Source organism: Pectinophora gossypiella, chromosome 5 (assembly GCF_024362695.1).
Source record: "Pectinophora gossypiella chromosome 5, ilPecGoss1.1, whole genome shotgun sequence".
NCBI lineage: Eukaryota > Metazoa > Arthropoda > Insecta > Lepidoptera > Gelechiidae > Pectinophora > Pectinophora gossypiella.
This window is the reverse complement of record NC_065408.1, coordinates 1,650,679-1,663,981: the sequence shown is the minus strand read 5'-3', so window position 1 is coordinate 1,663,981 and position 13,303 is coordinate 1,650,679. Positions and strand designations below refer to the sequence as shown.

Genomic DNA, 13,303 nt, shown 5'->3' with positions numbered 1-13,303 from the left:
TATCGTATCCAATTTCCTTGAGTCCTACTTGCCTATTTACAGTACCACATTGTGTGTGGACCCACGTTCTCTCGCCGCTGCACTCTATGTGTCAATATATGCATGGGGAGATTGCCGACCAACGCTTTTCAGAGTTTAAGATGAAATATTTGCTTGTATACCGTTTAATATTATAATAATAATAACGCGTAGGGATTTGACGACCCCATCGCTCCTTGGTGAATCAATCAGCGAACCTGGTGAATGTGTCGTGGCCAGATCGTATTGATCATTTCATGATGTGTTCGATCATTTCATGAAATCAACTTAAGTTGACCATATCGTTGAAACGTCAACGTTTAATGATATTTCAATCAACATTTGGCCATATCGTTAATGCAGGCGGTGTCCATGTTATGTGTTGTAATAAAAATGCGAATAGTCGATTAATTTGTTAGGTTCAAAATTATTTACCTAATCGATATGGAAAATTGTACAATTACATCGATTCCTCGATTATAATATCAATCAAGTTTTAAATATAATAGACACCAGCGCCACTACCGGTGGATAATGTTACTAATTTTACGATACGATTGCCAACGTTTGGCCATATCATGAAGTAATCATGCATTTAGTTGATCATATCGTTAAACGTTTTGTTGTTTTTGTTCATTGATCTGCCCAAACCACATCATGATGTGGCCAACGAATGATTATTCTATTTCGTGAAATGTGACCATTGGTCGAGCACAACATTAAATGATCAATTCTACGATCTGGCAACGACATATTCAACAGTACAGTCAGTCTCCGCAGGCCAGCTTGTGGCGAGTGACAACACCAGGGAGCTGAGATCGGCTTGCCTTCACTGGCCCGCCGGAGTGGACCCCAGCGGGGGTCGCAAGACTCTCACCTCCTGCTTGCCTTCATTGGCCGGATAGAGTCGGGCGTTAGAGCTATACGTCCGCAGGGTGGAAGTGAAAGATGCATAAGTCGCGAGTTGGTGAGGCGGGTAAACCGCCTCGAACAAAGCGGTGTAGGTACACCTTTCGACACCCTGAGCTGCTCACAATCATTTTGCTGCCTTGTCGTCTTGGGTTAGATAGCTCATCCAGTGAGTAGCGAGTCATCGCCTGCTCATTGTACCTTTGTTAATAACATTGGTCGAGCAGGCGCCATAGTCCCACATAGCCCCAGTATCCCGGTTCACTAACCCCCAACCCAATAGCCCAGTTCCCTTTGTCCCCAAAATCTGCAATAGCTCTACACGAACCGTGGTTTGTCTTTGGGTGCACTCCCATAGTGTATACAGGGATAATCGCCGGTTGGTGTCACATCACATTTAGATTAAATTGTCTCTACGTCATACGTCTACGTCTACGTAACAGCCCCCGTGGTCTAGTGGGAAGAGCGTTAGGCTCACGATCTGGAGGTCCGGGTTCGATTCCCGATTCGAATTTGTTTGGTTTGGTCTGTATTTTTTAGGCTTGAATCACCTGATTGTCCGAAAAAGTAAGATGATTCCGTGCTTCGAAGGGGAACGTTAAGCCGTTGGTCCCGGCTATTAGCCTTAAAAACACCTCCACCAACCCGCATTGGAGCAGCGTGGTGGAGTATGCTCCATACCCCCTCCGGTTGATTAAAGGGAGGCCTGTGCCCAGCAGTGGGACGTATATATGCTGTTTATGAATGTATGTATGTGTCTCTACGTGTTGTCTTCGGTCCCACGTCTCATATCTCTATTAAATCAGTATTATTCACTAAGCATGTAATGGTTTAAATTGCATCAATGCACTTTGTTGAAGGGCGACCAGTATGCGACACTAATCATTATAATGTAGCGTTTATTCCCTGCGGTCAGGCATTAATATGCCATGTAATGAAATTATTGTTACTATGCTAGGTAGTCTTTCCAGATCTAAATATAATACGGATTAAAAGATAAAAATTAAATTACATAAACTGCCTATATACGTCCCACTGCTAGGCACAGGCCTCCCCTCAAAAATTAAATTATTATTAATCAATTAAAATAAAATAATAAATAATAATGCTAAAAATAATGCTGCACCGACAAGAGCGTAGCTCTTAATTGATGATGATGATGAATTAAAATAAAACTACTACTACCATCTACCAAAAATAGGAGGTAGGATGCAAAATGAGGAGGTATACATTTCTTTATTATTATTTTTTATTTTTAATAGCCCTCAATGTCCCACTGCATGGCAAAGGCCTCTCTTCACTTCTTCCACTCCTCCCTGTCCCCAGTTTGTTTGTGCCACCGTTTCGAAAAACGCTATCGACCCACTAGGGTCGATTAATTCTTTCAAATATTTTTTCCTCTCAGAGAACGTCCTGAGCCGAGTTTCGCGCCCAACTGGGCACCCTCAGGCCTGTTGTCTTAAAACTTTGTACCGGGTGAGAGCCTTCAGCGCTTCCCATTTGTCTAGCCAAGTAGTTAATGCCACCTGCGGCAAATCTAAAATAAGTCACGTCAAAAAAAATATATCGAAAAACGGTCTAACTCGTCACGCCATCGTTTTCGTGGAAGTCTGACAGCATTTGCAGGAACCCACTCACATTTCTTTACGTTTGTAAATAATATTAAATCATCATCACTAATTTAAGAGCCACCCTCTTGTCTGTGTAACATTCTCCATGCTATTTTTAGGGAAATATAGGGCAGTGGTTAAATATATATGCAATATATTAAATATGCTTACTTAAATAGTAATAAGTATACCATTTATTCGTAATAAACATTACAGTCAAAACAAAAATACACATTATATAAAATAGACAATAACAATCTATTTAGTCAAATAAGCCCCCGCGGGTGGCTCCGGGCGCAAAGGTCCCCATCACGCTTGCCGCGTTACCACGTTGTATGGCGATGGACAACCTTTGCGCCAGGAAACAACCCGTACGAGCATCCGACCCCCTGTCACTTATCCTTCGCCCCACCTCCCTAACGAAGGCTAAAGCCTCCGACCCCCAACAACCTGTCGTCTCGAACGCAAGTGGCACAAAGAGGTAGTTGCCCTCCAGGGCCGAATATTTCTCCCGCTTTCTACTCGCGGCAAATTCCGCCGCGGCGCCGGCTGTCTGTGCCGTTCGGCTGAGGTGCGAGGCGGCAAAAGTGCTGACGCACGTGGCATCCCTATACTTAAATATAAAGAATAGGAGACCAGAATAGACCACAGGCAATATTGAATATTTATGCTCGATACAAATTTGAGTGAGGCGGACATTTACCGTGTCCTACGTAGTGGTATTCTTTACTCTATGACGCTATTAGGGTATGGTCACACCCCAGACACTTCATACAAAACACCACGTTTTACACAGACACTACACATTGATGTCGGAGGTATGTGTAATGTACGAAGTGTCAGGGGTGTGGCCCAAGTAAGAGACTCACCAGCTATAGCCAGCTGCATGATGAAGAAGTTCATGCGGCTCTTCCTGGCGTTGGTGCAGAGCAGCGCCGCGATCACCGACGCGTTCAGCACCACTATCAATACAAACAGCACCCACATCACCGTGAACATCTCTATCCATCCATAGGGAAGGCCCGTGCCCCAGAAGTGGGGACATTAATGGGCTGATAATGATGATGATGATAGGTGTGTTATGTAGTTTTACAATGTAGTATTACAATTATTAGTTTCTGTACGCATGGCTCCACTTCTACGAGACAATGATAACATCGTCTGAAAGCGACATCTAAGGCCAATAATAATACCGAACTGAATGTAAATTCATACTGGTGCTGTTTCCAGTACACACCGTCTAAGTTTATTTTAAGTTATACCTATCATTGTCTTATCCTACGGAAAGGAAAGGGACAGGTAATCAATCGTTAGATGTAAAATTTATGGAACACACGTCAAATTTAGGCAGAAAACCTTTCCAAAATTGTATATTGGCCAATGGGCACACGTCTAACGGGTCGCGTATCTGCGAGATGCCTATTTTATTCACGATCTGGAGGTCCGGGTTTGATTCCCGATGGGGACATTGTCGAAATCACTTTGTGAGACTGTCCTTTGTTTGGTAAGGACTTTTCAGGCTTGAATCACCTGATGTCCGAAAAAGTAAGATGATTCCGTGCTTCGGAGGGCACGTTAAGCCTTTGGTCCCGGCTGTTAGCCGTAAAAACACCTCCACCAACCCGCAGTGGAGCAGCGTGGTGGAGTATGCTCCATACCCTCTCCGGTTGATTGAGGGGAGGCCTGTGCCCAGCAGTGGGACGTATATAGGATGTTTATGTGAAGAATGTGGCGTTCCCGATAGCGAGATGCCTATTTTATTCGCCCTAGTTATTCATTTATTCACGCATTCATTTTAAAATTATCTGTCCCTTTCCTTTTCTAGGAGGCGTTTGCAGGAATCGGGGCTATTATCGCTATAATTTATATTGACTATAGAAGAACTATTTGGACACACAACAGCCTCCGTGGTCTAGTGGTTAGAGCGTTAGGCTCACGATCTGGAGGTCCGGGTTCGATTCCCGATGGGGACATTGTCAAAATCACTTTGTGAGACTGTCCTTTGTTTGGTAAGGACTTTTCACGCTTGAATCACCTGATTTTCCGAAAAAGTAAGATGATTCCGTGCTTCTGAGGGCACATTAAGCCGTTGATCCCGGCTATTAACCGTAGAAACACCTCTACCAACCCGCAGTGGAGTAGCGTGGTGGAGTATGCTCCATACCCCCTCCGGTTGATTGAGGGGAGGCCTGTGCCCAGCAGTGGGACGTAATATAGGTTGTTTATGTACCTCCACACCACACGTGGATGTTGATCAGTCTGGAAGCGCTGTGTGATCAAGTTAGGAAATACCATAAACAAGTTTGTAACCAAAAGTTCTGCTGAAAACATTCCGGGAAACTTCAATTTTCGATTTCCAATAACATTGTTCGCATTGTCATTTCTCCGATTCCACTTCTAAGAATGTAGTTTGGAATCGTTTCTCAGTAGTTACTCGTCGAACGTGATTGTTTATTCGCTCTCAGTCTTCTTCTAACGTGTGGGTAGTGAGGTGGATGACTATCCTCCGTACAGGGTGTTAGTGATATCGTAACGAAAACTTTAAGGGATGATTCAGACCATGATTCTGAGTTGATATCAAGTGGAACTTTCCGTCGCAAAAGTATGAAAATCAAATTAAAAAAAAAAAAACACAAAAATATTCATGAATTTTCCGAGAGGAAATTACACTTGATATCAACTTAGAATCATGGTCTGAATCCTCCTTGAAAGTTTTCGTTACGGTGTCACTAACACCCATACCTAGTATAGCTATCTGTATGTACTTGTACGAGGTGTAAGTGACATCGTAACGAATAATGAGAGGGATGATTCAACTCATTATTCTGAGTTAATTTCGAGTGAAATTTTCAAATCAAATCAAATCAAATATACTTTATTGCACAGAACTACATTTAAACAATCAGACATTAACACATCAAAAAAAATTAAAAATTAAATTTTATTTATTACATTTTCCATCGCAAAAGCATAGAATTGAAAATAATTTTAAAAAATCATGAATTTTGCGACGGTAAATTCCATTTAATTTTGATATTAACTCAAAATTATGGTCTGAATTATCCCCCTTAGTATTCGTTACGATGTCACTAACACCCTCTATATGATTATTTGAGTCACCAAAGGTTTATGTAACAACTACGCAGGTACGTAAGCAATCCCAACAAAAACGTTTTTATGTAAATTGTTTATTTATTTATTTATTTATCAATGTTCTAGAACTATCTTTACAAGACTATCCCAATACAATAGTTCACTGGAAATATACATAATGATACAAATCTTAAAGTAGGAGCAATTAATTTTATAGTACATAGCATGTAACATATAAGGTGACCTTTCGGAATTCGGCCAGGCTACATATTAAATATATCAGTCCTTTCTGCGATCTCATTAAGTGTGTGCAGTGCTCGAGTCAGCGGCGATTTAATTTGTTGCCAAGACGAGAATTTATTAGAACAAAAATTTATCAGATCTCATGTAGAGCCAAGCTTCTAACTCTACACGCCCTAACTATACAAACACTAACAACACAAACTCTTAATTTTAGGCAAAATATGGGGCTTGCTCGTTTCCTTGCTACAAGAACTATTTAACAGAATGGCAATGAACAGTCAATACATTTGTTGCCTTACGCTCAGGCGACGGAAGCGAAATGTGCCTTACCTTATAATTATGATGATTGTTAGTGGGTCAGTCAGTAAGTGTCAAAATCGGGGTTCTTTTACATAACAATAAAATCTAAAGTTGCAAACTGTTTTTATACAACTTCGTAGCAGGCTTATCGCGAGTCGATTTCCAATTGAACAGACGTCGTTTCAAATGAATCTTATAGCTGCAGCTTATGTTTGCTCTTTCAATCGTTGAAAACGATATTTCAGACTCGGTGTTATACATACATACATACATAAACTCACGCCTATTTCCCACCGGGGTAAGCAGAGACTATAGAATTCCATTTGCTTCGATCCTGACACACTTCTCTTGCTTCCTCCACATTCATCACTCGGTGTTATATTTTGTTATATTCGGCCTATGCCTTATTGCGAGATCCCTGATTTCATATTCGAGTTAAGTTTGAAAAATCTAGAATGTATTTTTTAAATAAAGGCTACAATTCAAGTATATTTTTTTAATATTTTACACTGGAAAGAACATAAAAGACGACTGATGGCGGCCCCTCAATTCAATTCCTCTGATGACCACGGATGAGCCTCGGAAGTTTGCAACAAAAATTATTAAGCCAAATAAACAAATTAAATAACAGAAAAATCATAACAGTTACTTTACACTGAAAGTACATATCTGAATTTTATAAATAAATTAATTTTACCCAGAAAAAGGTAATAAACTAGCTGCTCCTCAAAAATCGTGAGCGGGGTGGGAGGGGGGTTTAGTTATTGCAGGAGTTATAAGCTTGGTAGCTTATTACCGAATAAATCCCGCAATAAAAGTGACCGTCAAATAACTCCGGTGAAATATTTTCAATCAGAAATCAGAATCATTTATTCTACGTAATTATCATGGATAAACTTGTAACATTTTTTAATTTACGTCTATTCGCAAGGGGTTATGGCTGAGAAGAAATGACAAAAAAGCTGCAACAGCAACACATATTTTAAATCAATGAGGTATACATTACAAGTTATTTAATAACTAGAGGAACAGATTCAATACCAGACATTTTTATCATTTAGGTAGTCATTAATTAAGCTTATTTTTTTTTTTTTCATTTATTTTGGCACAAAACAGTCATTTATACAAATAAGTAAAGAAAAACAATACATAACATAAAGACAACGAGGGCCCAAAAAGTGCTTACAGATAAAATGCAATTAAGAGCTTATTGAGACAGACTCAGTTATGCTAAGAGGTAGAACATACATGAAACAAATTATTAGTAGGTACCTACTAAGAAGATGGTCACTTAATCTATAAAAATAAAAAGTGGATTATTCTTATACAAAATGAAAATTTAGGATAGGTACAATATAAAAGCAAACCAGATTTAAGTAAATAAAGAAAGATAAAGATAACAAGCAGACAAGAGTGAAATTAAGTAATATTAAAGTAGTATTTATAATAATTATACACTAAGTTTTAAGAGTTGAATAGGTCGATATCAGAAAAGTCCTTATTATCATGTTCAGACAGCGAGAGGTAAAATTATTATTTGTATAGTTTTTACGTAGTCGTGGTGGTATAAAAATGTTTAAAGTTCGTGAGGAACGAAGTGGCAATCGGGCTTTATTAATGAAATTAATGTCGTGAACCATACATAATCATGTAAGGTCACGAATTATCTGAATTCTGAATCACATTCCAAAACTGAAGTGTGTCATAGTTATATGAAATACCTATGGGGCAAAATACCCACAAATGGGCAACGTGCCCATAGCTGTCTAAATATAGGGTAAAAAACCAACGATGTTAGAATATGTGATTAGAATGTTTCATAGTTATATGATTACCTATGGGGCAAAATACCCACAAATGGACAACGTGCCCATAGCCGTCTGAATATAGGGTAAAAAGCCCACGATGTTTGAATATGGGGTGAAACCCCGCGAATGGCCTCCAACCGCCCCTTACAGCCATCCCTGTCCACCTGATTGCCTTGATAAATTCATCTGATTACCTGATAAATCACCACAACGATATTACCTACTGCAATGTTTTACTGTTTGTTTTACTATCCGTTTTACTGTTTACTGTCTGTTGTTCTCTTTATCGATTTGTATCGGATAATACAAATATAGCATAACTGATATCTAAGTAATTAGGAAAATATATAAGTATTATAAGACTTAACTGAATATTCTTCCTGCACATCGACAGGAAGTCTGATAAAACTGTTGTTGATTGTTATACCTGAAAACACACTGTTTCTTCTCTAATCTGTTTCTGAATAATCTGAATATTCACTGATTTCTGTTCTCTCCTCTTAATGCAATTTCATTTGTTCCTTTGTCGATTTATACCAAATAATACAAGTACCTATAGCATAACTGATATCTAAGTAATTAGGAAAATATATAAGTATTATTAGACTTAACTTGGGGGAGACCTATGCCCAGCAGTGGGCGTCGTACGGCTGATGATGATGATAAGACTTAACTGAATATTCTTCCTGCGCATCGACAGGAAGTCTGATAAAACTGTTGTTGATTGTTATATCTGAAAATACACTGTTATTTCTGCTCTGATCTGTTTCTGAATAATCTGAATGTTCACTGATTTCTGTTCTCTGTTCTAATGCACCTTCTTTTGTTCTCTGAAAATTATTTAGTTTTTTCGTAATGACAGCCCGCCAAAAAGCATCAACTTTTTTCTGGCCAGTGTTATTATGACATATATAACCTACAAATCGATTACTCACTCGAGTAAAAATAAAATCGATATGATGCATTTTAATATTATTATGAATTTGATTATTTAAATTCGAGAACTGATTACAGTTCGAGACACTGCCCCGACGCAAGAATTATGAAATACACATGTGTTATGATTAAGTTCAGCATTCTAAACCCTGCTGTAGATTTTGAGTAGACTGTTCAATTTGCTGCACTATGTTCTGAACAGCTTGATAAGCAGTTTGTTGACTTAGACTCAAACTCTGTTTCATTGCTATGTCCTGTTAATTTAGCTGAAGCTGTTGTTGATTATGAAACAACGCACTGAATCAAAATTTTGCTGATGTTTTCAATAAACGTAAGCAGATACGTCTATTCTGGATAACTGAAAAGTATCAGTAATATAACAACTTAATATATCTAATATCACAACTTTCTCCAGATGATGTTAGCATGTTTGGTTTGTGCTGACAAATAACGACTGAAAAAGGACTAAAAATTTGAGCTATTCCAATTTGTTGCTACTGGAGGTACAGCTTAATAGAGGGCAATTAGGCTCTCACCTGAATATCCTGATCTGCGACTGAAGAGGTCGAGGCTGCTGATATCATCGACAGCTCCCTGATATGCGTCAGCGTATAGTTTACCTCTTTGAACTCTTGATTAATGTTCTCCAACTCCCGAAGCTCGTCAACAAGGAAGAACTCTTAATTGTACTGAATAATAACCTGGAAGGCATCCACTAGCTGTGGATAATGACGCCTGGATTGCTTCTGCGCCACTGATAGCACGATTGTTGATTTATGTTCTATAACTGTTGCATATGAATTGGTTAATATACGATATTTATTTGAAAACTTGGTCTTAACTTTTAGCAAATGGTTGGTATTCATTCTAATAACAATACTTACTGACTATTTCGAATATGTTTACACTGAATTTTTGCAATATAAATTGAAGTAAAACATAATAAAATTTGTACCCCAAAAACATAAAATCAATGAATTAATACTTTTCGAAACTCGTAAATGAACTGACTTACAACAAACTTAACAACTCAATTCAACTGATCTGATTTCTGATTTGTTGATAACTGGTATAGTCAATCTGATTTAATGTTGATAACTGGTATACTCAATCTGATTTAATGTTGATAACTGGTATACTCAATCTGATTTAATGTTGATAACTGGTATAGTCAATCTGATTTAATGTTGATAACTGGTATACTCAATCTGATTTAATGTTGATAACATTAACAACTGGCTTCGTCCTTCTGATTTATCAACTGATTTGGTTGATCTGATTCGCAAATAATCTGGTCAATCTGCTTTGACAACTGATTTGGTCCATCTCATTTAACTACTTATTATTGGCCCATCTGATTTGAGTCAACTGATTTAACAACTGTTATTGGCCCATCTGATTTAAGTCAACATTATTGGCCCATCTGATTTGAGTCAGCTGATTTAACAACTGAATTGGTCCATCTAATTAGGTCCATCTGATTTGATGTCAACTATTCTGTATCTACTGATTTCGTACTGAGTATCATAACACTAAATTACATGTTCAAGATATCCCAGCATCTCCACCATGTCGTGCCCATAGCCTTTTGAATATAGGGTAAAAAGCCCACGATGTTTGAATATGGGGTGAAACCCCGCGAATGGCCTCCAACCGCCCCTTACAGCCATCCCTGTCCACCTGATTGCCTTGATAAATTCATCTGATTACCTGATAAATCACCACAACGATATTACCTACTGCAATGTTTTACTGTTTGTTTTACTATCCGTTTTACTGTTTACTGTCTGTTGTTCTCTTTATCGATTTGTATCGGATAATACAAATATAGCATAACTGATATCTAAGTAATTAGGAAAATATATAAGTATTATAAGACTTAACTGAATATTCTTCCTGCACATCGACAGGAAGTCTGATAAAACTGTTGTTGATTGTTATACCTGAAAACACACTGTTTCTTCTCTAATCTGTTTCTGAATAATCTGAATATTCACTGATTTCTGTTCTCTCCTCTTAATGCAATTTCATTTGTTCCTTTGTCGATTTATACCAAATAATACAAGTACCTATAGCATAACTGATATCTAAGTAATTAGGAAAATATATAAGTATTATTAGACTTAACTTGGGGGAGACCTATGCCCAGCAGTGGGCGTCGTACGGCTGATGATGATGATAAGACTTAACTGAATATTCTTCCTGCGCATCGACAGGAAGTCTGATAAAACTGTTGTTGATTGTTATATCTGAAAATACACTGTTATTTCTGCTCTGATCTGTTTCTGAATAATCTGAATGTTCACTGATTTCTGTTCTCTGTTCTAATGCACCTTCTTTTGTTCTCTGAAAATTATTTAGTTTTTTCGTAATGACAGCCCGCCAAAAAGCATCAACTTTTTTCTGGCCAGTGTTATTATGACATATATAACCTACAAATCGATTACTCACTCGAGTAAAAATAAAATCGATATGATGCATTTTAATATTATTATGAATTTGATTATTTAAATTCGAGAACTGATTACAGTTCGAGACAATTAATTTTAGATAACAATAACGAAGAATCGATTTTATTGTTCAACAGTTTGAAGAGAAATACTATATCGAATTGCTTACGACGATTTTGAAGGGTGAGCATTTTATGTTTTTTAAGTGACTCGATGTATGATGCATTGGGTGTACTACTGCGATAATTTAAGATCTTGACGAATTTTTTTTGAACTCTTTCGATGCGATCAACATGACATTTGTATAAAGGACTCCATACGACGCAACCGAAGTCCAAAATAGATCGAACAAAACTATAAAATAGTATTTTTATGGTTAAAATTCTTTTAAATGGCTTGGTTATTCTATTAATGAAACCTAAGCTTTTATAAGCTCTTTTTATAATATTGTCAATGTGCAAGTTAAAGGAAACCATACTGTCCATGTAAATACCCAAGTCGCGAATAGAGTTTACCCTCTTCACTTGAGTATCATCAAGATAGTAATTGTGAAGAATGGGAAAATTTTTACGGCTATATATAGCACTTATCGGCATTCAGGATGAGTTGATTGACTTCACAGTATTTACGTAATGATTCCAGATCATGCTGCATTTTGTGACAATCTTCTGCTTTAGATACCGTTCTATATATCTTTGCATCATCTGCATATAGCAGATAATTAGTGTTATGGAGCGCATCACCTATATCATTTATGTACAACGAAAACAACACAGGCCCAAGATGGGACCCTTGCGGGACCCCTGAGGGTACTGGAAGGTAACTAGAACAGTAACCCTTCAGACATACAGCCTGGCTACGATTATAAAATAAGCTTTTTTACATAAAGTAAGCTTCACATGAGCTTTAAATTTATTTTCTGATATACTTACTGTATATACCAATTATATCCTAGGTGCTATTGTACCACGTGCATCTCTTTCCTGTACATATTGTAAGTGAAGGACAGCACTAATTTAAGAGCTGTCAAACTACAATTAGGATAAGTTTGTGTGCGCCCGACTAGACACAAATGTGGGTAGATTTAAGTGGGCTAACCTGCTTCTCAATAACTTAACTTTTAAAAATCATATACTTTAAATTTAGAATGTGAGCAGACTTCAGACGAGGTCTGCCCACTAGTCATTCATATTAAAAGGATAACTTTAGTCCATACAAGTTTAATATCTGGATAGAAATTCTGATAACTTTTGCACGTGTACAAGATGTCTAATATTGGAACCCGTCGGTAATCTCATGTCAAAAGATGAGACCGCTTCCTGCTTGGATATGTCCAATAAGGTTCACCTGGTGACTTACGGAGTCGCATTACGGGACAGGATTACTAAAACCTGCTTTTATGATTACGATAAAATATTGTACCTTTTATGTTGGACTGAAAGCGAACAAAAAACGTGTACAAGACAATTCTTAACGTGTGCTGCCTAATGAAAATGTGTGAGATTGATTCATCTCCCTAGCATTATCCTGTTTTTCACAGGGTCAGCTTACCTAACCTAAAGATTTGACAGGTCTGTTTTTTTACAGAAGCGACTGCGGCTGTGGGAGATTAATTAAAACACATAATACCGGGTTCTTACCGCGTTATTATCAGGGATATGAGACTCCCGATATTTCAACACAGTTGCAATGCCATGATCACGGGACGGAATATCGGGAGTCTCGTATCCCTGATAATAACGCGGTAAGAACCCGGTATTATGTGTTTTAATTAAACTCATACATTTTCATCACTGTCACTGTCGACTGTCATAATCGTTTGTAACTTGGCTATGGTCATTGATCTAATCATAAGTGATAATAACCGCGTAAACCTCAAACAATGTTAGTATCAGTTTGACATCATCATCACCAGCCCATTAACGTCCCCACTGCT

At 37.9% G+C, this 13,303-nt stretch overlaps 1 protein-coding gene across 1 annotated transcript in view; it reads right to left on the bottom strand.

Moving 5' to 3' along the window:
• Nucleotides 1-13,303, bottom strand: part of LOC126366674 (cardioacceleratory peptide receptor) — a 219,904-nt gene that overhangs the window by 56,456 nt on the left and 150,145 nt on the right. Inside the window, exon 4 of the mRNA XM_050009878.1 lies at nucleotides 3,407-3,538. Within this exon, the coding sequence (XP_049865835.1) occupies nucleotides 3,407-3,538 (132 nt within the window). The remainder of the gene's footprint in view (nucleotides 1-3,406; nucleotides 3,539-13,303) is intronic.